This window comes from Hippoglossus stenolepis, chromosome 16 (assembly GCF_022539355.2).
Source record: "Hippoglossus stenolepis isolate QCI-W04-F060 chromosome 16, HSTE1.2, whole genome shotgun sequence".
Lineage (NCBI taxonomy): Eukaryota > Metazoa > Chordata > Actinopteri > Pleuronectiformes > Pleuronectidae > Hippoglossus > Hippoglossus stenolepis.
This window is the reverse complement of record NC_061498.1, coordinates 7,817,699-7,843,017: the sequence shown is the minus strand read 5'-3', so window position 1 is coordinate 7,843,017 and position 25,319 is coordinate 7,817,699. Positions and strand designations below refer to the sequence as shown.

The 25,319-nt window shown below is 44.4% G+C and overlaps 2 protein-coding genes across 3 annotated transcripts in view; both read right to left on the bottom strand.

Moving 5' to 3' along the window:
- LOC118123341 (retinoic acid-induced protein 1) overlaps positions 1–4,446 on the bottom strand; it is a 53,628-nt gene extending 49,182 nt beyond the window's left edge. The window contains exon 1 of one of the 2 annotated variants that reach the window (XM_047343916.1): positions 4,207–4,446. The gene's annotated coding sequence lies outside the window, so the exon portion shown is untranslated. The remainder of the gene's footprint in view (positions 1–4,206) is intronic. The other variant, XM_047343917.1, reaches the window with a different exon arrangement.
- Positions 4,447–10,120: 5,674 nt separating this feature from the next.
- LOC118123405 (extracellular serine/threonine protein kinase FAM20C) overlaps positions 10,121–25,319 on the bottom strand; it is a 35,303-nt gene continuing 20,104 nt past the window's right edge. The window contains exons 4-10 of the mRNA XM_035180774.2: positions 15,964–16,056; positions 13,765–13,880; positions 13,031–13,211; positions 12,778–12,887; positions 12,590–12,671; positions 12,253–12,312; positions 10,121–11,982 (exon numbers count right to left, since the gene is read on the bottom strand). Of these exons, the coding sequence (XP_035036665.1) occupies positions 11,724–11,982; positions 12,253–12,312; positions 12,590–12,671; positions 12,778–12,887; positions 13,031–13,211; positions 13,765–13,880; positions 15,964–16,056 (901 nt within the window). The 3' untranslated portion in view covers positions 10,121–11,723. The remainder of the gene's footprint in view (positions 11,983–12,252; positions 12,313–12,589; positions 12,672–12,777; positions 12,888–13,030; positions 13,212–13,764; positions 13,881–15,963; positions 16,057–25,319) is intronic.

Genomic DNA, 25,319 nt, shown 5'->3' with positions numbered 1-25,319 from the left:
AAACTGCATTAGGCCCGAGTCCAGACACATGCATGTATGGACACACACACACACACACACACACACGCACACACGCACACACAGACAGTTGTGCATGCAAGGAGCTACTGTGTGTAATCAGATCTAGGTTAGCAGCCGCGGTGCACTGTTCACTGGAACAACGTGTACCCACCCTCTCACACTGCACTCTCGCTGAGTCCTGGTGAATATGCTACGTATGTGTTTGTGTGAGGATGTGATGCACATGAAGATGGAGGCTGGGTATTAACACTGTGTGTGTGTGTGTGTGTGTGTGTGTGTGTGTGTGTGTGTGTGTGTGTGTGTGTGTGTGTGTGTGTGTGTGTGTGTGTGTGTGTGTGTGTGTGTGTGTGTGGAGCGATCTATGCAGTAATCGCAAATGAGAAAAATGTTCAGAACCTATAGACATAAAAGAGAGTGGTATGCCATCAGATTGTGTGTTACTTATCGTAAACTCACAGGTACTACGTCATCACGGGTTTCACAATAAACATGCTGTTAAGGTTGTGTAATGGTAAAGGTTTGGTTAGGCTTCGGCACAAACACTATAATGTGGTTGGATTTAGGAAAAGATTGCGTTAAAATAAGCACTTCCTTAAGGGTTAGATGACCTCTGTCGTCATGGCTACAATAATAAAGTGTTGTTTAGGTTGCTCAGAGGTCATGGATTGAAGAGACAACACCGACTATTGGTATCAAAAGTGAAATAAACCATTCATCCACCTTTGCCTCCTGCTCCTTAAATGTCACCTGACTTCCTCCTTTGCTCCCGTCATAATTACCACGTCCGCTGTGGGATCGCCAAACAATAAAACATTTAGTATGAGTCGTTATAAGCTGACACTGACACTGAGGACAGCCTCGACAATACTGCACAGCTTGTGGCCATTCAGAATTGAATTCAATTAAATTTATAATATTGTTAGGTCGACCTGTCCAGGGTTTACCCGCCTCTAGGCCTATGTCAGGTGGGATTGTCCCCCCCCCCACGACCACGACCCTGGATGGATATGTTGTAAAGTCTCGGCCTTGCTGTGTGAAGTGCCTTGAGATAATGTATGTCGTGATTTCAAAATATTCAAATGAATTGGATTTAATCTCAAAGCACAAACACATTGTAGCATAAGATGTACAAACAAGCCTGGATTACCAACCGGGCAATTCACCAGAGCTCTCAGATCTTAGGAGCCTTGAGAGCCATCGGCCTTTCAGTGGGGAATTCACTCATTTTGCGGGAATACGCACCACTAAGCTCGATAAGGGCCTGATGGAGGCCGAGTTCCTCTCTGATAAATAGATAAAATATTCAATCAGGGGCCACCTCGTATTTCTGGCCCTTGCCCCTGTATGGGTTAACACAGCTCTGTGTAAAACGTGCGTGTTGTGCCACCGTGCTGTGGTTATTGTGAACATCAATAAAACGCATAACGAGGAAATCCGTTAAGATAATTAACAAAAGCCATAACAGCGATGATAGCGACGGGACGACTCGCTATTGTTTCTAAAAACAGGGATTGTCATTCGATATGAATACTGATGCCGTGCTATGAGTCATAGGTGGAGTGTCCATATTCATTCGTAGCTGTGTGTGTGTGTGTGTGTTAGTGTGTGTGTGTGCTTTTAATGACGGTGCCGTGGTCCGGTCGCTCCCTACAGCCCTGCCTGTGTTCATGGCACTTCTCTTTAATGAGGGACAAACATTCTCCCTCTGTGTCTCTCTCTCTGTCTCCTAATAGCCCCCCCACAGTAAATAACCATGAGCCTCCGGGGCAATTAGGTGGGCACTTGGGGCTTATAGTGCGGTGCTCGTAAACACACGTAATCTCGCTGTCACACACACACACACACATGCACAATCACTAACGGACAGGACGGCGATCTATAGTTAGAAACGAGAGTTTTTGTAAAGTCAGATATAAACAAAGGACAGATGAGGTAAGATTAAAAGTTGGAGGGAAAGAGAGCGAAGACCAGTTTCAGGTCTCTAACAATGACTCTTATCTCATATGTCTTTCATATGTGCTGCTGCTTATCATTTTGCTTATTTTTTCAGTTTTCCTCTCCCCCTTTCTTCTCCTCTCCTTGACCTCATATATTTGTTTTGGTCTGTGACCGAGAGACAGAGAAGGAAAAGGAAGGAAGCGGAAAAGAAAGCAGGGGAGGGAGGGAGCGTCTCAGAGGGGAGCTTTCACCTTTCATTTCACTACAGCAATGATTTGCCAATTTCAGTATGCCCTTTACTGACCATCACACGTCACACACACACACGCACACACACTGAAACCTACTCTCCATGCGCCTCCCAATCTCCATGATAATCAGCTCCCTTTCATTGTGTTGCATCATGCAGGAAACCTAATGTTGGTCTAGGTGTGTGTGTGTGTGAAGGAGAAAAAGTCAGAGGAAAAGGAGAACGGACTTTCAGTGTCTTTGTGTGCGAGTGTGTGTGCACCAGCTTATACAATACAGCAGTTGTGTATTGGAGGTACTTTGCCATGCTGTGTCAAGCCAGTTGTTTGGCTCTTGTCTCATCTTTTTCTTTTTGACTACAGAAATACAGCTTTTACACACACACACACACACACACACACACACACACACACACACACACACACACACACACACACACACACACACACACACACACACACGCACTGTTTATCCCAGTGCAGCTGTTTACGTGTTGATGGCAGCCATGTCGCTGCAGTGCTATAGGGATCAGCTTCTCATCTTCCATTCATATATTCTTCCTTCCCTTCACTTCTTATCACTCCCCCTCTCCTGCTCTATCATTCTCTCATTCTTACTCTTCTGTGCACATTGTGCTTATATCTTTCTAGGCACACACACACACACACACACACACACACACACACACACACACACACACAAACACACGCGAACGTGCACTCACACGCACAGGCTCACACAGCGATGCCGTTCTCTATCTCACCTCTGTTTTCTGTCCCTGACACCTCTCTGCACTCTCTCTGCGTTATCTCTGTCGTTACCTCCTCCCTGTTGCGCCCTCTCAAACAACACACACACACACACACACACACACACACACACACACACACACACACACACACACACACACACACACAAACAGAGCCACACGCACATGCACTCACACACAAACACATATTGCTGGCTGTGTCTCTCTTGCTGTTTTTTATTTAATCCTTGCTTCTCTCTGTCACACCTCTCAGCCCTCCTCCCCCCCTCTCTCTCTCATTCCCTCCCTCTCTCTCTCATCCTCTTGGTAGCGTCAGTTTCATTTAGCAGTGACACTGCAGTCTCAGTTCATCTTTTAATGGCACTTTTAATGGATGTAATGCCACCTCTGAAGTGCGCCTATGCATCACACACGCACGCACGCGCGCGCGCGCACACACACACACACACACACACACACACACACAGCATGTACCCCTGGGCAGCACACATCAGTTAAAACCATAGCGTATAAGCTTTAACAGTGATATTGAGGATGCTGTGTGTGCCGGTAGTGATAACATAATAAACACAGACCGGCACAATAATAAATCCACAAGTAAACAGAGATTAGAAGAAACAGAATCAATCTTCGTCGTTGGTTTCATAAGATATGTGTGTATGTGCAAGTTTGTGTGTGTGTGTTTTTGCATTTCAGATTTCTCCTTATGCAATAGGCAGAGTAAACAGCGTGCTATGACACATCGCCGCTCTGACATAGCGTCCCGTTATAGCACTACGTAACACATCCTGAGGCTCAGGATGCTGAACGCAGCTTGGGCAGAAAGAGACAAAACGGAGACAAACAAGAGAGTTTACAGCATGTCCTCCATGTGTCTCGCAAGCAGATTGAGTATTTGTATTCATTTTCTGTGCCTGTTGTTTGGACAGATGCTGGTGGAAGACAGGGTTAAGGCAGGTGTCTGGTACTGGGAGTGTGTGTTTGTGTTTTGTGTGTGTGTGTGGGAGTCGAATGTTCTTCCACCAAATGAAAATAGAACGCAGTCCCGTGAGGGACCCTGCTGTCCTCTATTTGGCATGCACACACAGACGCAGATGAACACACTGACAAACACAGACACACGCCCCCTCGACCGTTCCCCCTTGCTCTGACTTTCATCTGCACAGCGCTGCTGTCCATCGTTTACCGTGATACAGAGGAGAAACAAATGACAGGGAAAAGCATGGTACCTGTGTTAGGGGTAAGCCGTTCTCTCCTCTTTTTGTTGTCCCTCCAATCCCCCTCTCATTCAGCTGTTCTGAGCCGAGGCGAGCTGAGCTGAGCCGAGCCGAGCTTACAGCGGCGAGGCTCAATCCTTTTACCCTGCGATGCTGAAAATGGCACCAGTATTCCCTGATAGCGGCAGCCCGCCTGCCTGCCTCTCTCTCTCTCTCTCTCTCTCTCTCTCTCTCTCTCCCTCTCTCGCTCTCCCTCTCTCCTCTCTCTCTCCCTCTCTCTCTCTAATGTTCTCTAGCTCGCCTCCCTCCTCTGCTTGTCTGCTGCCATGTTGAGTGCACACAGGGCGAGGGACAGGTTGAAAGGAGGGGAGGGGGAGGAGGATGATGGTGGTGGTGGAGGAGAAAGGAGCAGGAGGAGGAGAGAGTGAGGGGGACTCAGGGGATAAGAAAGCAATTAGAAGACAGCCCCTCTTCCTTCCAGTCGGGAATGTATAATGGAATTAGCTTGAGGGGGGGGGGGTGGTAGGCGTTGGTGTGTGTGTGTGTGTGTTTGTGTGTTGGGGTGCCTCGTCCTGCAGCCTGTGCTGGGGAGTATAGCAGCCTGTCCGACAGCCACCACGCACTAATGTGAGTGTGAGGGAGAGCAGATGGGGGTGATGGTGTGGAGTGATTGCAGTGAGAGTGAGTGAGTGAGTGAGTGAGTGAGTGAGTGAGTGGAGTGAGTGAGTGTGTGTGTGTGTGTGTGTGTGTGTGTGTGTGTGTGTGTGTGTGTGTGTGTGTGTGTGTGTGTGTGAGAGAGATGGAGAGAGAGAGACCGCTGATATACTGATGGGAGGGAGGAAAGGAGTGGTTGAGCTGTGGGACCACCTGCTCCTTCTCTCCCTCTCTCTCTCCCCCTCTCTCTCTCTCTCTGTCTGTCTTCCTGCACTCACCCGCAGGAGAGCTTCTGTCTCAGGTTTGCTCTCTCTCTTCCTCTCCTCCCTCCCTTTCTCTCTCTCTCTCTCTGAGTGGGTGGCGAGAAACCTGCATGTGTGTCTGGGAACACAACTGTGAATGTGTGTGTGTGTCTGTGTGCATGCATGTGAGCAAGAGGGAAAGAGAGACTCGAAACATGCAATTTTCCATGTGCAGTTGCTCGTGTCTGTTTGTTTTGTTGTATCCTTCTTTTTGTTTATCTCGTTTGGCTCAGATGTGTTTGGCTCTGTTTGTTGTTATCTGCGGTGTGTGTGTGTGTGTGTGTGTGTGTGTGTGTGTGTGTGTGTGAGAGTGAGGGACATACTCCAAGTGTATGAAAAGAGATGACCAAAATCCCAGTGTGTGAGACAAGGAATAGATTGTGTGTGTGTGTGTGTGGAGAGAGAGAGAGAGAGAGAGAGCGAGCGGTCTTTTGATAGAGAGGGACTGAGACAGGCACTGCGTGGGGGAGATATGTGTATATGTGTGTTGCTGATTGTGCCATGAATGAAAATAAGGAGTGAGAGAGTTGAGAGGAGGGGATGGGAGAGGGAGGGGAGGGAGGTGTGACTCTCCTCCCATTCAGCCATCCCCTCCTCCTCCCCTGTCTCTCTCTCTCTCTCTCTCTCTCTCTCTCTCTCTCTCTCTCTCCCTCTCCCTCTCCCCTCTCTCTCTCCTCCTCCTCCTCCTGAGTGACAGACGAGGGGCTGCTGGCAGCTTGTTCAGGCGCGCGTCAATAATTAGCCTCCTCCTCTTCTCTCCTGTGCAGAAATAGCGCTTGTCGCAACGCACAGACGCCGCCTGAGCGCATATAGACTCTCTCGGTCACTCTGAATTTCTGCTGTGCAGCCGAGGGTGTTTTCATCGGGTTTACAAGCGGCGCCCCCTTCCCATCCTGCCGCCGTATATATATTGCGCGCTGTGCAATTATGGCAATGGCCCGTGATCGCTCCTGGCTTGCAGACACACACACACACACACACACACACACACACACACACACACACACACACACACACACACACACACACACACACACACAATCACAGACGCGCGCGCGCTATGATGGACAGATGCGTAAAGGAGGAGGGCGCACTCGACAACCTCGGCTGTTTTGTTTTTTTCTTTCTTCCTTCTCACTTAAACAAATTCGCGCCTGCACGCTCTGCCAGTAAGTCAGTCGCACACGCGCACACACACAATCGCACACGCGCAACGGTTCAAGGGCGATTGATTTGGAGTTTAATTTCTCTCCCGGCGCTCTTGACGCAAAAGGATGCGCCTGTGACTGACCTTGACGACAGACAGGGGGGGGTTGTCTCTGTCGCCATGCAGCAGGCACACTCTGCTGAAGACACACACACACACACACACACACACACACACACACACACACACACACACACACACACACACACACACACTCACACACTGCATCTTCACCTTCTATGTTCTAGCCTATTACAAATGAACACTTTCCATCTGCTTTCTAATTATAGTCCATTCCTAATTTTAGCTGCAGCCGCGAAATGGTCGTCTTTTAATAATTCATGAGTTCAGACACGGAGCCTAGCTGCTCCTATCTGGCGCACGCTTATTGGCCCGGTGTCGTTCAGCCGCCTGAAAAAACAAGGTGAAGAGGCCAGCCTGGCTGTTCAGAGAGGAACACTGAACCGTTTGCTTGAGTTTATAGTCAGAAAAAGTTCTCAGTGACCAGACTGTGAAATAATCAAACCCTAGAAAGCATACGGATGTGGGCCACTTCAGGCAGTGATGCAGCACTCCTGGCCCACTTGTAAAATAGCATATGTGGCTTGAATATCCCAAAACAAATATGGGCCCTTTTTGGCAAATATGTGGTGCTTTGGGCAAGGTGTAATTTGAATGTGAACCTGTGGTAAATGGTGAATATATAATAAGAATATGGGGCCCAAATTTGTTTTGCTGTGTGGGTAAGACATGCAGATGATAGGCAGACACATCGGCCTTCACCTTATTCCCTGCACATTTTAGGTCAAGGTACCAAAATAAACGTGCTGGTGCGTATTCAGTACAGTTTGGAGCTCAGCACCACCAGATGCAGGGAGGCTGTGCACAAGACGTTATCGCGCCCGTTCTGTGAGCCCATAGTGTAACTTTCCGCTCTGGGACGCGTTTGTTTTGATCAATGCGGATCTGAGTGAGGCGTGATTGTTGCCTACAGCTCTGACATCAATCGAGACGGACAGGGGTTAAAAACGACTGCATGTGAAGAAGCACTTGAAAGCTCCTCTCATCTCAGCTCGCCATACACTGTGACGCGTGCACACGCACAAGCACACACTCAAGCCTGTTTGTGTGTAGGCCTACAGCCTGTGGGGGTGTGCGTGAGGGTACAGTGCATTCTCATACTAGTGTTTTCCACCCAAATATAATGGTGCGAGAAGTCTGTTGTAGCCTATAAAATTATCATTATATAAAGCATCTTTAATAATATTTCACTGAAATTATATAATGTATGTGATGATTCTCTATTGTGTGACAACACAGACGTCTTGTTTGATGTGCAGCTTTATCACTCATCTCTCTGCTGTGACGTTGTTGTCAATAGGTTTCAAGACATGTTTACGTCAACTCAGGAATAATTCAAGTTCACTGATGGAGGTGTGTGTGGGGGAGGTGTAGGGGTCAGGGTCGCCGAGGACTCAACCACACACACACACACACATACACACACATACACACACTTGGGATCAGTGGGAGGCTGGGCTGGAACGGGGGTCGCTCTCTTGTTGCCATAGAGACGGGGAGGAGGACAGCGGTGTTGGATACTGTTACTAGGCAGGAGAGGCTGCCACCACTGAAGGAGGTGAGAGTAGGGTGGTGGTCTGCTCTGGAGGGTATAAACAACGTCAGGGCTGAGTGGGAGTGACTAGACTAGACCGTTCCTGCTTGGATTATTTTCTCAAGTCCGGTGGAATAAAAAACTATTCTCAGTTTGGTTTAGAAATGGCAGTTGGAAGTAAAGGGAAATCAAAAAAGTTGATTAAATCAGTTCGCTGCCACATCTGACTAATTAGAGCAAATAATAAAAAACTTAAAAATTGCCATATAATTATGTTATATATCACGTTTTTTCCAATCAGTCAATCAATATTGTGGTGTAATGTTCAATCTAGGTCACTACAATAAAGTACACAAACTTATTCACATGTGCTTTTTCCCTCTAAGTCCTTAAATAGAGGTGAAAGTCATGATAGGTGGAGTCCAGACATCCCTTGAAAAATCAGCTCATCACTCTAATCAACCTTAACTCGGGACAAGATGCGTCATCTCATTAACGGAGATGTTTACCTCTCAAACGTGACCATCAGGGATCGAGCGCCACCTGGTGCCTTTTACCCCAAACTGCTTCTTGTGCTCGAGCTCCACAGTCATAAATGTGGTTCACTCGCGCCCTCTCCTGGGGAAAAATCTGTATGACCTCCTTCACTGTGAACCAACCAGAAATAATAAACGCAGCCTTTAAAAAGTTATTGTACTGGTGTCGCAGTGATGATAAAAGGGAAGCGTTCTCATTTCTGTGTCCGTGTCATGAATCATAAATAGATGAAAAGAAAGAGCTGTGGCCTCTCTGCCGAATTATATAAATACAGTTTATCCATAAATAAACCACACAACGACCTCATTGTTTTGACTTGCTTCTTCACCTCCTTTCAGACCCCGTCCACTCGCTCCCTGAGGCCACAGATGATCCCACTGTCCGTAGTTACTGGCACCAACAGCCCTATTGTGACCCTCCAGCACCGCGGACAGCGCCCTGGTAGATACGGATAAGGCCGCTGTATCACTTCAGCACCACGGACAGCGCCGCGAGCTGTTTAAACGTCTCTTGAGCGAAGCTAAGCTAAAACGCTCTGGTGGAGCAAAACTGCAGTTTCCCATTAACATTTTAATAACACGTTTAGAGACTAAGGCTTTCAGGGATGTGAAAGTAGTTGCAGCAACGTACATTTTAAACTTTTCTAATTTTGAAAAACGATTCAACAGATATCAAAATGTATAGTTCTATGGTAAATGGAGAGTTTATATATATTCACATAGTGATATTATATGCTGCGCTTTTTCTATCACTAACCATTCACACACAGGGGAAATTTGGGGTTCAGAATCTTTCCCGTGGACACTTCTTAATGCAGACTAAAGGAGCATGGGATCCAATCACTGACCTTCTGGGTAGTGAACGACCCGCTCTACCTCTTGAGCCATAGCCGCTCTGGGTAAATTATTCTTGGTATAATTCACACCTGCAATTTTAAACATTAAGTTTGGCTTTTCCGACCCACATTAAAAGAGAGAATCAGTGAGGATAAGAAGATATGACAGGCAGACTGGCAGCAAAGGGCCCTTGCACAGCCTGATTTGCAAATCAGTTATGCCGAATAAAATTCAGTCTTTGCCTCAGGAATAAAAGATGAGAGGAAGTGAATATTTGAATGCTACGATTACAAATAAACATCGGCTTAACATGCAAAGTGCAGTTTGTGTAGGAGTGCATGCTGAGTCTGACTCACCCTTGGAAGACATTTACCTTTGGATGTGCTTTGTGTGATGTGTGAGATGAGAAACCTTATTCCTAACCTGTTGAGTTATCACAGTGTGCAGATATAAGCCTCTGAAATGGGGATCTGAGAAGTCCAGGTTTTGGACTTATTTCCCCATATTTCAGTTCCAGCTATGTCTTTTACCGCTCAGAGACATAATGTTGTAATTCACGTATAAGATATTGTTTGTGTGCTGTTCAGGTAGTTACCTGTTAAGTCCATGCTGGAGGCTGGGTGTTCTCATGTGTTCTTTTAAGGCTGCCCACTGTCTGCAGAGTTTCACAGATGTAAAATGTTTCTTCTGCATTGTTATTCCTCAGCCCCTCTGACAGGTGCACATATTCAGAGGAGGCCCATATGCCGACAACCGCCCGCCCACACACAGAGTCTTTTCCTTACTTTTGTTTTTATTGCACACTTTAATCATTTAGTAAACAGATCTTCACAGTAACAATGCAAGAGCAGAAAACAGAAGCGAATCACTGTGCGGTGCAGGTTGTCAGGTCTTCAAACTATTTATAGGTATTTACACTGAGAATATGAAAACTGTTCCCGAGGTTATCCCTGTGGTGGGACGAGGCATTTGAACCCCTCCATCAACCCCCGAGCAGGCTTGAGTCCAGCTCCTAGGCTCGACACTGTCTGTAGCTCTATGAATCCTGTCCGTACTGCCAACCCAAAAACATTCAAGTACTCCATTTCTGTCATTGCACAGGTACTGGGTTAGCCAATACACAGGACCCTTGGAGGAAACTGAAAAATGCACGGGCACCACTTCTACAACTTAATGTCCAAAATCAAAACAGCTTAGTCTTCTATCTAAAAATAACAAAACCCAATTTAACCCAATTTAAATAATATCCAAATGCTAAATATTTCCTCTATAGTTTCCTATAAAGCCACACGAATCAAACCCATAACCAATAATTAATTAAACCACTTTCAGTCCTTGTAACGCACCAATAAATAGTCATTTGGACATGAAATCTCATAAAATGAAACAACATACAAACTGTAACATTTTGCCTTGACTAATTATATCCAACAATACTAAATGTTTGAGGCCTGCAGGTAAGAAAGGTTGTGCATTCAAATGAACTGACAAAGCATTTAAAGACCACTAACCAGCACATCAGTGTGGGCTCCATTCTTTACGCGTAAGAGTGTTTTTGGTTTGTAAAATAATATTTTAGTGTCGTGCTGTTTGTACTGCATCTATGTGCAAGCTCAACTTGCAGGTGAAAAAGAAACAAGAAGGGGATACAAAATTGGAATAAGGCAAAATGATGGTACTGCTTGAACAGTGAGAAGAATACTCCTATTTATGCTGTTCAGAAATATAGTGACATTAAAAAGTCCAAGTCTGTGCCAAGACAAAAAAATAGATAAAGAAAACCCACCATTAAAAAACCTTTTTCCCTATTTGTTGTACGTTTTTGTACTCGGCCTTAACTTCTCGTCTCCATGAAGTTTACAGCAGAAGGTGAAAACTATAATTTCTGACATTTGTTATAAACAAAATTATAACTGGAACCTTCCACACACCTTCTTAACCTTTTCATACATCGTGATAACAGATAAAGCTTATTATCTGGCCATAAGATGCCCAGTCAGTGTAATTTCTCATTTGGTTATGCACTAACATAATAAACACATAAAAACAAGCTGATACCCTCATATTCAAAACAAACAGGACAAAATCCGAACACAGCAGTGGTTCCTCTGTGTCTTATACAACATCTGATGAAAGAAAAATACATCTGTATCTAACAAATACAAAGCCTCCGTGTGAGCACAGTCTTCCATCGTGTCTGTGGACAGTTCAAACACAAGTTTCCATAGAGGCAATGATGGCAAGTCTTGGAATTCACTGAATTCAGCTTGATATCAGAAGAGGGATTTTTGGTCCAATCCCATTGGTCAGACAGCCACAGACCACCGCGGCACATTGTCCATTGTGTCACTGGCGGTCACTCTCGAGCAACGCCCTCACTACCTGTGGCCTCGGCTCCTGCGCGTGGCCGTGTCCCTGACTAAATCCTCCTCCACCACGTTAACGGAGCCCTCTTTCTCTATGCAGCCCGCGAGGACCTGCAGCACCAGCCGGAGCCTGCGGTCCATGGCCTGGAGGTGAGGCTGGATGAGGACGGGGGACAGTCGGTCACCCAGCAGAGACTCCTCCATCAGGGAGCTGAGCTGGTGCTCCTCCTTGGCCAGCAGCTGGAGACGCAGGTATGTGGACTTCCTCACCCTGGAAACATGGGAGAGAGGATAACTGAGCGATTGACCTCACACATCAGGATAATTAGTGTTGGCTGCACATATTCTAAAAACAAGAGATAATAGTTTTTAACATTACATCCCATTTAGGAATTTTATATTGATCCACCTTGATGGACTTTGCTTAGTAAGCTCTAAAGTTATCTCCCCTTTAGATTTAGATATTTCTTCTGTCTGGAAGACCTCAGCCTGACATAACTTATCCTCGAAGGCCATGAAAAGACATTGAAAAGTCACAGACCTGCAGCACTGGCTGAGGGGCACCAGGATGGACAGCTCATCGTGCGAGTGTTTTCCAAACCTACAAGGGTGGGAATAAAACAACACAGGATTTATCACCAGCAGCACTTTGCTTTTAAAACAACTATTCAAACTATTACGGCTGAAGTTTCTGGGATGTATTTCTTCTAAATCCTCAAAGCGTGAGAAATATTTAAAGTGAGCAAATTGATTTCCATTTAATTTCTGAATATTTGCAAGATTCCAATGGATCAAACATTCAAAGCTACTCACACAGAAACTTAAAGAAGTATAATTTAAGTATATATTATAATATAAAAGCTGATTGATGTCTTTACCCTCTTCCGTTGTCGAGGTGAATAATGAAAGTGTCATTTCCAAACTTCTCAAAAGTTTCATAATGATGACGATCCATATTACCTGCACAAGGAGAGATGGTGAATTAAAATGATTAAGTAAGTAATTATTTATTAAAAGAGACCCATTCATTTAAATTTCTCATGTTAATTACATTTTTTTCACGTACCCATTAAGAAGTCAAAGATGGTCATGTCCATGATGTCCAGCAGTCGAGTGCCACGGTCATACGGTGGCGTCTGCTTCACCTCGTCACAGTAATCTGGGTCCACCTCCCACCTGGGAACATGTCAAAGATATGTTTTAGATGATAAGATAATTAAATGTGGATTATTGGAAAAGTAGCACAGACCGATCAACGTCACGAGGAGCGTCACTGCTGACAGATTTGTGAATGTGCTTCACTAGTGTCGCTCCCTTACTCGGCTTTCTTGCGTTTGTGGTAGGAGCGTCTCCAGGGGTTTCTCCATGTCTTGCGTTTGGCCAGGTTCAGGTCTGGCAGGAAGGCCGCCAGCGAGCCTTCGATCTGGTCTGGTTTCCCGCACAGAGCGTGCTCAGTGGAGCAGTAGTAAGAGCATTCGCCGTAGAAGCAGACGTTATTGGCTGAGGGGAGAAAAAAAGCGGAATGAGGAAGTGAATCACAAAACAACAGATATGAAAGAAATAAGTAGACGGTGAAAACACCAGGATGGGGATGTTTTCCTAATCGCAGATTCAGAGGGAGGGAAGAGAACCTGGTCATCTGTCCTCGACACATCAGACGGACAACACTGCTCAAAGCATTTCACTTGTGTTTTACATTTTGTTTCTGTTAATTGTTTAATCAAAGAATCGTAAAAAACCATCATGTTTTTGCGTAGTAGTATTTTGAATAGCACAAATTGATTTGACTTCAAAGCGCCACCCTGTGGTAACTTTTAGCTTTGGCTTTATTTGTTGTCATACATGCCAGATTCTTCACACTTTCATTGCTCTGAAAAAACAACCAGGATGTTCAAACATGCCCCCCCATAGTTCACTTTGTACATGAGCCAGTTTGCCTAAATCAGTCGTGTCTTAGAAGTGAAGCCAGTGAGATACGTTTGTTTTAAATAGGATGAAAACAACAAGAAGCTACGACACTGTGCTAAACTGCAGAGGCGGGCGGAGTCACTACCTGGTGAGATGAAGAAGGTCCTCCACAGCTTCTTATCGCGTGTCACATCTCTGATCTCTCTTGTCATGTTGACAAGTCGTCCCGCCACCGGGGGCACTCTTCGGAAGTCCAGGATCCTATAGAGAGAGAGAGAGGCAGAGAGACATTTGTATTACATTGTATTTTAAACACATTCATCTGGCTTTTTGAATGGATCTTTAAATGTGTAATTAAAACTATTTATCTGAAGCTGTGCTGTTTGCCATAACATCAATGTCGCCATAGTTACAGATGGAAAGATCAACTCCAAATTTTACTGTCATACACACTGTCTTTTCAACTTTACTTTCTTGTAAATAGATGCAGCATATTCAGCCTCTTTGTGGCTCGGGGGGTTGAGCGGGTCGTCCAATAACCTGACATTCGATGGCTTGATCCCCAGTTGAACTCCAAAAAGCAAAACTGCCCCTCACAGTTGTGTCAACAGTGTGTGAATGTTGTGTGATAAAAAAAGTGCTGCGTACATATGTGTGCATGAATGGATGAATGCGACTTGTAATATATAATATAGATAATACTGGAAAAGCGCTTTATAAAAACACTTCATTCCAAATCATCATTAAGTTCATTATTTGCATGTGTCCATTTGAGCCTAAACAGAAACAACCTGAAGAAAAAGTTCAACATCAGGATCCTTTTCCTCGCAGAAGAGCAAAATTCTGTGATTTCCCATCAAACCCGTCAGCACAGAACTTGATCCGTACGGTTTCACCTCACGAGATATATAAATAATTCACCCACTCTGCAGTGCTTTGTGTCCGACTGTGTCATTGGCATCAAGAGCAGCATTTACAGGCATTCGCCATCTGCTTGTGAGCAAAACAAGGACGTCTGTCTCAACATGCGTTAAAATACAGACCAATACACAACTTTATGAACCACATCCACTTAATCCCGATCTAATCCTCCGCTTATAGTCAGATGTTAGAGAAGGTTCATTCTACTCGTCCTGCTCTCAACTCTGTGTCCTCTCTCTTTTCTGCCTGCATCTCTCTCTCTCTCTTTCATTCTTTCCTTATGCTCCTATGTCAGAACACAATTCCTATTCAGCCCCTGATTAGACCGTCTCAGTGTATGTTTTCTGTCCAAATGAGCCCGACCAGTTGGAGTCGAGAACTAAGCCTCCTGGGAGCAGGCAGACACACAGACAGACTGGCTGGGTGCAACAGAGTTGGCGAAACCTTAGCCTACAGAGGACAGCATTCAGGAGCTGAAAACTGCACTGTCATGTTGAGCCCCGGTGACAAAGGAGCACCTGTGAGTGCGTCTACGTGTGTGTGTGTGTGTGAGAGAGAGAACACTGAAGTGTCTATTTGTGTGCACTCTTGCCGATTACACACCCTCGAGTCGCAAGGAGTTCACAATAAGATAGTACACAGGTAAAGAACAGTGATTTATACGTAATCATTGAAAACAGGATGTTACCTCTTTAAATTTAAAATTCAGGACTTTTAAGTGCATTTTATCAGAACTGCCTGGAATTAGAAATTGGGTTACATCAAGTTTTAGCCAAGAGAAACATCCTGTGGTGCATGCAAACTAAAAACAAACTTCTCTTTAGGGGTATTACAGGCACCTCCTCCTGCTCTAATACTATGTCCTGGTGGTAATGGCGTGCCCCATGGCTTCCTGTTTGGCTCCATTTGTTTTTCTGCCCATGCAAACACAAACCACTGACCTCAACTAACAGACTGTGTACGTGTGAAGTACAATTACCGTGCTCTCAGCAGACCTTGATATGACCTGCAGTCCATTTATCATCCTCCCCCAGAATCCCAAACCATCATATTTGACGCTTCTTAGTATTCCTCGCTGTTGAGAAGTTGTTTTTTTTTAACTCGTCCTTAGAGTAAAAGGATCATGTGAAAATCATTATACTCAGCAGCAAGTGGAGGAGATGTTCCCAGCTCTCTGTGTATTAGGTAATCCCTCGCGTATTTATAATCCTATTCAAATTTTCACAGCTTAAGTCTATTATGGCACACCTCCAGTTTATAATGGGGTTAAAGTGTCGCTGTCTGTGTGAACGAGCACGTCGGGTGTGACCCGTCATTCTTCCCGTGAAGGATGAATTAAAAACGCAAAAACAGATGAGTCAACGAGAGATCTCTATGTTTTTGAGAGAGGGGGGGGGGATTAGAAAAAGTTGGCAAAACTCACCTGTCCAAGTGAAAAGCAGCGACCTCAGCGTTGTGCCTCTCGAAGTCGGAGAAGTAGAAGAAGTCTGGAGGTGTTTCCTGCTCCCGGGTCTGCCTGAAAGACGAAGAAAACAACGAACATCAGCAGGAAACTTTTTGTATCTCTTTCCTTTCCATGTTTTCTTTGTATATACGCTAAACACAGGATCTTTGTATACAGATCTGTGTTGTAATGAACCCGTATTTCCAAGTAAGGAAAATTGTTCACAACTGTGCATGGAAATGAGAAATTCGTCTGTCATCACAAGTTTTAGGAGGTTCTTCACGGGGAACAATATGGAATTATGAGTTAAAAGCCTTTTATGTTTCTGTATTTATATTCCTCTTAAACTGAAAGTTATTTCAAGCTGAGGACTGAAATATGAGCTAGTTGAAAATGTGAATTTAAACAAAGGGCTGGAGCTCTGTCATTGTATCAGATCCCTCTTCACTACTGCCACGTCAGAAAGCAACTCAAAACAATACCTCCATACATTCACCTCTATTTCTCAAATCAAATGTGTTTGATTTGAAGTTTGAGACATTTCTGCTCCCGTCTGATCAAATCTCCTCAGCTCTCATCAAATTTGTGTTCCCTGCAGCGTGAAACTCATCCCAGCATCTCTTTCTGGGACACGAGCTGACGCATGAGGCCAAAGCCTGCTTGGACAAGGCAGCTGAGGGGGAAGCTGGATGAGATTTTTTTTTTCTTCTCTTGCTCACATGCTGCTGTTCCTCCCGCCAAACACACACCAACACACACAGACAAACACACACAGCCAGACATCCAGGAGATGTGAATGTGCCAAGCAAGCCATGGATCTGAGTCAGGGGGCCGCTCGAAGCCTCTTTGGTCGTTCTCTCTCTCTTCTTGTCTGGCAGAAGGATATTATCTCTCCACATTCACACGTTTGTTTCCTCTTTCTCACACTCACATAACAACCTGCTATAACTGTTCTACTTGCACAAAGTCAGCTAAACCTACACACACACACATACACACACACACACATACACACGCTCCAACCTGCTGCCATATCCCCTCCCTCTCTGCCCTCCTTTATCCTCCCTCCCCTCCTCCACTCCATTAGCGTGGATTGGACTCCAGTGTGTAGCGGTGCATTAGTTTCCTCTCCCCCTCCTCTTCTCGTCCGTCTCCCTTTTTTCTCCAAGAGTCAAACCACAGACAAAAGAAAAAACCCTCCCCTCCTACTCTTTTACATGTCAGAGAAACCGCCACTCGCAGGCAAATCAATTGCTGCCTTTGTGATCCTGTCTTTCCCACCCAGGATGAGGAGGAGGGGACTTATGGTGGGGTTTTTTTACATTTTCAGGGGCAGGGGGATCAAAGCTTCTATGTGGACAGAGGAATTAAAGGTGATCTTATGAGCCCTAGCACTCAAAGCACCTGTGACGTTATAATTCAAATATGCTGCGATCAAGGTGCCTTCGCAAGAGTAGATCATCAGGGTTACTGAATAAAAGTGACAAAAAGAAGCAATTTTAACAATGAGAACATTTTCTTCACATTCTGAGTTGTAAATAATAACTTCTACGTTATTAAAGTACACTGCATGGATAGATAGCAAAAGAGAGAGAGACTGTCTCTCTGCATAAAACAAAGCTTCCTTGACTTATAAAGATGAATTTACTTATTATTGAGTACTAGTATTTATTTAGTATTTGACCATGCATGAACCCTAACTTCCCTTTCCACTATGCAAAAGATGTAACATAAACCTGACTGACAGGCATTACGAGCTTTGGTTGCCATGGTCACCAGGATGTGAAATGCAATTTCCTGTCTGGGAGGAAGCTCCTCAGAATTTTGAATGAAGGTAATAGCAGGTTTGTGATGTGAAAGGCTGCAACACATGCACGGACGCACACACACACACACACATGCTATGAAATTTCCCCTCACAGTTGTGCGCACACACACACACACACCTCCTTTATCAGTGAGTGTCCTTGATAATAAAAGCTCCTTTATCTGAAGCAGCGTGTGATCAGGCTACAGCAAACATACTGTTCAGCAGAATGTGTGTGTGTGTGTGTGTGTGTGTGTGTGTGTGTGTGTGTGTGTGTGTGTGTGTGTGTGTGTGTGTGTGTGTGTGTGTGTGTGTGTGTGTGTGTGTGTGTGTGTGTGTGTGTGTGTGTGTGTGTGTGTGAAGCAATGAAACTGAACTGCATGCCTATGTGGACTCAGTTTGCGCTGACTTGGCAGATTTAATGCTTTTTCATGAGCTTAGACCTGCACAGTGGAGGGTTATATTAGAGAAAGATGGGAGAGGGGAGGGAGGAGAGGGGGGAGGGGGAGCACCACAACAGCTGTGGCCCAGACTCATGCATGCACACTCCTCTTTTCTTTCTATCGCTCTCTCTCTCCTCTCACACACGCACATGCACTCTCACACAGTCAGAATAACGGTACATGTCGCTGACAGAGAGAGGGCAGTAGAGACAAACCCGCCGAGAGAAAATCAAGGTGCTAAACGCCTCCGTTTCACCCTTTGGAAATGAAGCTAATGAGAGCAAATTGGCAGCTCTCGTCACACGTGCACGCTGAATGATGATGGTGTTTGTTTCTCCCAGACAGGTGCTGAGGGTTTAGGGGGTAAGATGGCAGGAAAACGCAGGCGTTATGCGGAAAAGCTGCAGGTAAAAAATAGAACGAAAAGAAAACATAACAGCTCCCACTGAGTTAGTTTTTTAATGAGGGAGACGGAGAGAGAGAGAGAGAGAGAGAGAGAGAGAGAGAGAGAGAGAGAGAGAGAGAGAGAGAGAGAGAGAGACACACGGGAGATCTGTCATCTATTGGTAATACACATCAGATTTTAGCCCCCCCACTGACAGGAGTCTTTGTTACTGTCTGTCCCTCTGTGTGTGTGTGTGTGTGTGTGTGTGTGTGTGTGTGTGTGTGTGTGTGTGTGTGTGTGTGTGTGTGTGTGTGTGTGCTAATAGTAATGAATGAAGAAAAATCCCACGTCATTTATGACACTACTGGACAGATTACCATGAAACTCAGTGGAAGGATGCAGGGTGATCTTTAACATTGCAAGGTGATTTTTAAAAATTTATTTTTGGATATTTACACATTTTCCCAGGGAATAATTTATGGATCATGATGAAACAATCAAGTAAATTTAGGGAACTAGTTTTGTTGGTTGGTTTGTATCGTTGCTTGATAGCTAGCAAGATTACACGATAACAACTGAACGGAATCCAGGAATCTTTTCCACTTTCTTTAACATTGCGACAACATTTACAAAGACTGTAACATCACATCCACAAAGACACAGAACAACGTATTCGAGTTTTCAGAAAAATCATCATGTTCACAATCAAAAACCATAATTCCGCTGACTCTGATACGACGTGAATGCAGCATTAGCGTAGCGCGCTCATCTAGTCAATCATAACAAGTCACAAACCTGCAATTAATCCCATTAACCATGTAAATGCATGTGACTAACAAGGCAGAGTGTTGTCAACTGTGCTCTAATGTGTCCTTTGGGCTTCACTTGTTCAGAGCCTAACAAGTCACATTTACTGAGGCTGATGACATTGGCCCACGCGTAAAAAGTCATATGATTACAAGAGGAGAATAACAAGAGAATGTATTTGCATGTAGGTTTCTGTTCCTGGAAATCTGGTTTGGAGGAGAAAATCCAAGAATATTTGATCCTCCTTTATATTTTCTAACCTGATTTGATTCACCAGTTCTGCTCCCATGCAGCTAAATGAAATCACTTCTCACCAGCCTCATCCTACTTAGCACCAATTATCAAGCATGAGGTTTCTCCCCCTTTCCTTTCTCCTTCCACTTATATTTGAATCAATCCCATCCCACATTCCATTGCTCTTCTCTTCCCGAATCAAATTTTCCCATCAACCACCTGTTTGTTTTTATTTTGTTCTCACAACTTTTTTTCCACCATATCACAAAGACAAGAGACTGTGAACTGTTTTCCCTCCTCTCCACACTGATTACTATTTCTCTTCTGCTGAGGATAAGAGTTTTTGGTGTGTATAAGTTGTTTTGGAGGAATGCAAGTGATCAGTGTGATATATTCAGGACCCTCATGGCTAAATGGCACCTTGGGGAATACTCACAGCTCCTCTCGAGGTGACAGACAAGTGGACCAGATAAAAGATCCGGGGATAAAAACCTCTTCAGCCTGATGCTTTGTGTCAGAGGGTGCTTGTCTGTCACCAGCACTACATGCAGAAGTATCAGAGAAATCACAGGCAATGACTGTCAAGGCTGCTGTGTGTGTGTGTGTGTGTGCGCTTGTATTTACACCTGCACACAGCAGCACTGTGTGAGTATCTAAGCAGTTTGTGTGTATTTCCTGACTCTGTCTGCTTATTTCTCTTTGTTTTCCCACATGCACGCCAGCCCCTTTGCTTCCTCCACCGTCGGTATCGGAGAGGGATCTAAGAACTGGCCCAGGGCCCTAAGGTAGTTGTCTAGATTGAATTTCAAATCAATGTTACACAAGTTGTGTTCTAGTCTCAGCTATTTTCAACGCAGTGTGAGAGACTGGAGGGAACAGCAGCCTATTTGCATGTGTGGGAAGCTGCATGGGCGATATTATCATAAGAATTCTGGTAATAAGACTTGACTCGAAGAGGGACGGTTGGCCTGAGTCGGTGCTTCAGTTTTCGGAGTTATTAGAGACTGGTGAGGTGGGAGAGATGTGCAGTGAATATGAAGACGGTGCACCACTGTCAATGATCATCTTTCTGCTGCATGAAATATTCAGTACGTGCAAGTTTAGAGGTGTAGATGTCTATTGATTGATCCCTTATCAGAGCAGGGTGCCCCGGGGAGTCGTGTTGTTACATTAATGATGTGCATTAAAAGATAGAGAGAGCGTCTCGTGATATTATGGAGGCAGTTTCACTCTGAGGGTAATACATTATACATTAAACACTGGAAGAAGAAACAGTTCATTATATACTGTGCAAAAAGTCATAACTTCAATTCGGTGTTTCTCACCAACACAGTTAGTTAATTTAAACATGATGAATGGATTTCCCAATACATAATTAAAATAATTTTTAAGTTTATAGACCTGCTTTCAACAGCACATCAGTTTGTAGTTTATTTCCTTGTATCTTTTGCTGCATTGCTCCCTGTTATGGCCACTGACCGTCACTATGCAGCAGTCTGCAGGAATGTGACTCATATCACCTCTAATAAAACACGTATACTAGATAATAAAGGGACCCTGCTCATGCAAACATGACTCTACAGCACTGCTAGTGGTAAATAGAACAAACTGCTGCGAAACATGGGGCTGCAACACACACATATAAGATCGTTGTGTTTAATTGCACTGATAAATATAATTGTTTTTCTCTACTGTCTCATTTATTGTGAGTTGTGTGTTTTCCTGAGTCAATTTATCGACATGTAATAGTTCTTTATACGATTACTTTTGATCTGTCTTCCTTCCTGTGTGTATGTGTCTCTACAGGTTTTTTTTTTAATGTATTACCAGAGGAAGATGTATGATTTTGTAAAGTCTTGCAATCCCAAAAAGAAATGGGTCAAATGCATTGCATAACACAGAATCTAAATATATACGTATGTACATCCTTCATGCTAGCACACCATAATAAAACATCAAATTCAATGCAATAATTACGAACGGTAATACTGGTATAAAGATATGGATAAAGAAACAAGGATAGTGTAGCCCCTCAACTTAACTTCCTCTTCTAAATCATAGTTTTCTTTTCTCTATTTTCTCATTTCATTCAGTTTTATCTCCGTAATTCCTTCTTTTCAAATTACCACCAGCTCCCTCACTCACCCTTTTTTGGGGCTGTCTGACCTGTTCATATTAAAAGTTGCAGGCTCAAACTAAGGCCCTGAATTTGGAGTCTAAATGTTCGGCTTTGAGTGAAGCTGCATGGCTGTGGGCTAAGTCACTATCTGTGACCACCAGAGCTCTCTGGCAACCCTTGAGATAGATGACAGACAGAAAATCCTCAGAACCAGTGACAATTGTATATGTGTGTGTGTGTGTGCGTGTGAGAGAGAGAGGTTGAGTCACGATTGAGAGTCAGAGAGAGAGAAAGAGAAAATGTGCCTATCCAACTGTGTCATCTCGGCAGATGGCTGGGAGTCCCTGTCTGTATATGTCAGGGATCAGGCTGTGGCTTATGGGTCTGCAAAGCCCTGCTGCTCTCTAACTACCCTCTGTGTGTATAGTGCTGCTACAAGACAGACTACACAGATACTGCTGGAGATATAACACACAAAAGACTATATACAGTAACTACTGAAAGGGGATCGGCAAATAAACCTTTTGCTCAACCTCAATATAAAGAACAATAAATGCTGCAATGGAAATTTGATTGCCAGTATTTTAAAACCCTTTTAACTCCCCGAGACATATTAAGTACATTAACATTATAATTCTTCATAAATTTAAAATGAGTTGGGTCACAATCCCTAAAATCTCTGAGAGAATATTAATTTGTAAAAGTTCAGCAGGTGTTTTGCTTGTGAGCGACGCTATTCCCCCAAAACACAGTGCTGTGTTTTACTGTGAGATATTAACTGAACAGTACAACAGTGAAAAATAAACAGATAATGGGTTTTAATTCATTTTTAATGAGGTCGAGATATATCAAGATGCAGCAAGTGACAGCATCATCTGGACACATCAGATCTGACTCGGGGGAAGAGTTGAGTTTAAATCTCAACCTAAATATCATTGTGCAAACTGAGCATCATGTGCTCCGGCTTTGGGAGGATACTAAGAAGGGCTTGCGAAGATAACGTAGGTGGAAAGCGTCCGTTTGACTGATGGTTTTCTGAGTTTCAGACTTGAGGTTGCGTTTAGTGTTCAGTAACGTTGCCAAAATTGTCCTGGTCAACGTGTAGGATTTGTGTATGGATCAAATAATTCCCCCATGTTCACGCTATTTCGTCCGGGAATTGAAGTTCCCTCTTCTCATGATCTCCTCTGCCTCCCATTCCTCTCTGAGCTATTTCTGAATTTACTGTGATTTCTTTTTTTTTTTTCTGGCTTGGCTTAATTGACTGGCTTGACACATTCAGCCGTGTTCTCCTGGGCTGAACGCTCCATCGTGCACAGTTGTTTAAAGACCTGAAATCACTGTGAAGACCTGATTGCAAAGCTGCAGAATTATATCTGGTCTTTTGGGATCCGTTCCCTGCATTCATCTTAACGGGCTCCACCCCGAGTTGTGAGCGCACTTGTCATATGCATGAAAATACTGCAAATCTCATTGGTATCAGCATGCTCGTCACTCCAGAAGCAAATTCACTGGTGGCTCTCAGATGTGTTTTCTGATACCAATAGACTCAACGTTTGATGACAGCTGCTTTTCAGTTGCATTTAATTCACAGTTTCTGTGACAGTTAAAACAACTTAACATCAAGAGGGAGTATACGAAGCGCGGACTGGTCTAACTCGGTGTGATCAATAGTCACATCCAAATGGATTCATACTCGGCTCCACTGTCACTGTTAAGGCGTCTCTGCCTTAAGGCGCCAACCAAGAATTGTGAATGAGATTGAAGTCTGGCCATGCAGGGACTTTGGTAATTTCACATCTCTCTCACCTCATTTCCTGTTACATCACCTTTATTATAGAAGCATAAAACGATCAGTAAGAAAGAGTTGGCGGGTTTTGACTGCGTCTCTTTCTGCAGATTCAAAGACAAACACAGAAAACCCCCCTGAGAGGTCATAAATTATACAAGAGAACAAACTCAAATCTACAGAAATTCTACAAAATTGATCACACGTTAGATTAAAGGGAATTCAGTTCTTCACTAAATAACTAGTGCCGTGCCCGTTCTGTTTGGAATGGGCTGTTCGTTTGGTCTGTGGTTGCAGCTTTCTTTCTGAAACTGTAAAAGTGACCCGCATTCAATTGAGCTGCGGCAAGTAAGGACCCAGTCTGCAGGATCCTGATGCTGCACCAGCGCTGCTGCACAAACAGCTGTCCTCCTGTTTATCCAAAGTTTGGTGAAGCTCGAGAATCGGTGTGCGCTGTTGTCGTGAACACGGCTGTTATCGTGAATGCGTTGTCCAAATCCGACACTGCACTTCATAGGGCCCTTAAGGATACACATACAGAGTGTGAAGTCGATAAAATGAATGTTTCTCAAGATATGTGAGCCACACACGGACCGATAAAGACTTCTGGCATTAGTAGATCAGTAGATGACACGTGGTGAAGATGAGGGATGCAAATGCACAGAAAACAGTTCTGAGCTCTGACGTGTGTTTACTGTATAGGTTCAAAAGAAGCTGTTTTTCAAGAAAGCACCGTATGTAATGTGTGTGATCACTGCGGGGATTATACTGTATATTCTTGTGTAGTTGAAGGATGGGACAGGTCTTTATGCTCCCGGCTACCTTCTTTTTGTCTCGCTGCCTTTCTCCCACACCAGCACCCACAACAACAAACACTGTGCACATCCGTTTATCCCCAACAATCAGGAGTGTTCCAGCAACACAGAGCAACACACTTCAGAATTTACATATCCATCCACAGAGGATTAAGCGTTTTCAATAGCACTAGTCTGAGGCAATCCTTCACGGGGTGCGCGATTCATGACAGGCTTTGCACAGAATGTGAACTGTGAATTAATGCAGAACATACAGAGGCATCAAGGGTATTCTTAGGTCAACAGTGATTACGTGTCCAAATGCACCAGCTCGGGTATGTTTAGAACAATAATCTTCCCTCTCACAGCTTCCCAGAGCAAATCTGTCTACACTGGAGCTGTCGATTTTAAAACCAGCCACCTGTCCCCAAAACATCGCCAGGACTTTTGACAGCTATTCCAAACTGTCCGTCCATGCCGGGTTATTCACCATTAAATGAGATGTAGAGAAGATGCAGGGTGATGTAGGTTGTTGTCCCCTCCCCCACACCATCACAAGTTAGTCACCAGACCACTTAAAAGAATGTCAAGAAGATCATTTCTTACATAGAAGAAAGAACTGATACTCATGAATGGGAAGCACTTATCCCAACAGGAAATTCCTCCAGAAAGCCCCGACCAGTTGTCTCTATCCCTCACAGCTCCAGAAGTTGTGAAAGAAGGAGGGAGGTCAGGACGGGGGGGGGGGACTAAAGCTTCAAAGAACCAAAAGCCAGGTTCAACTGTATAATGTGGGAAAAAGTAAGAAGACGGCATCCACCTTGACACTTTTGTTCTTAGAGAGGCAACAGAGGATCAACTAAGTCCACGAAGACCGACATTACTTCAGTAATGAAAACAAATTAGATGGCTCTGGGCCTTTTGGGATCAGTGGGGGATTTTAAGAGCTTTTCTTGC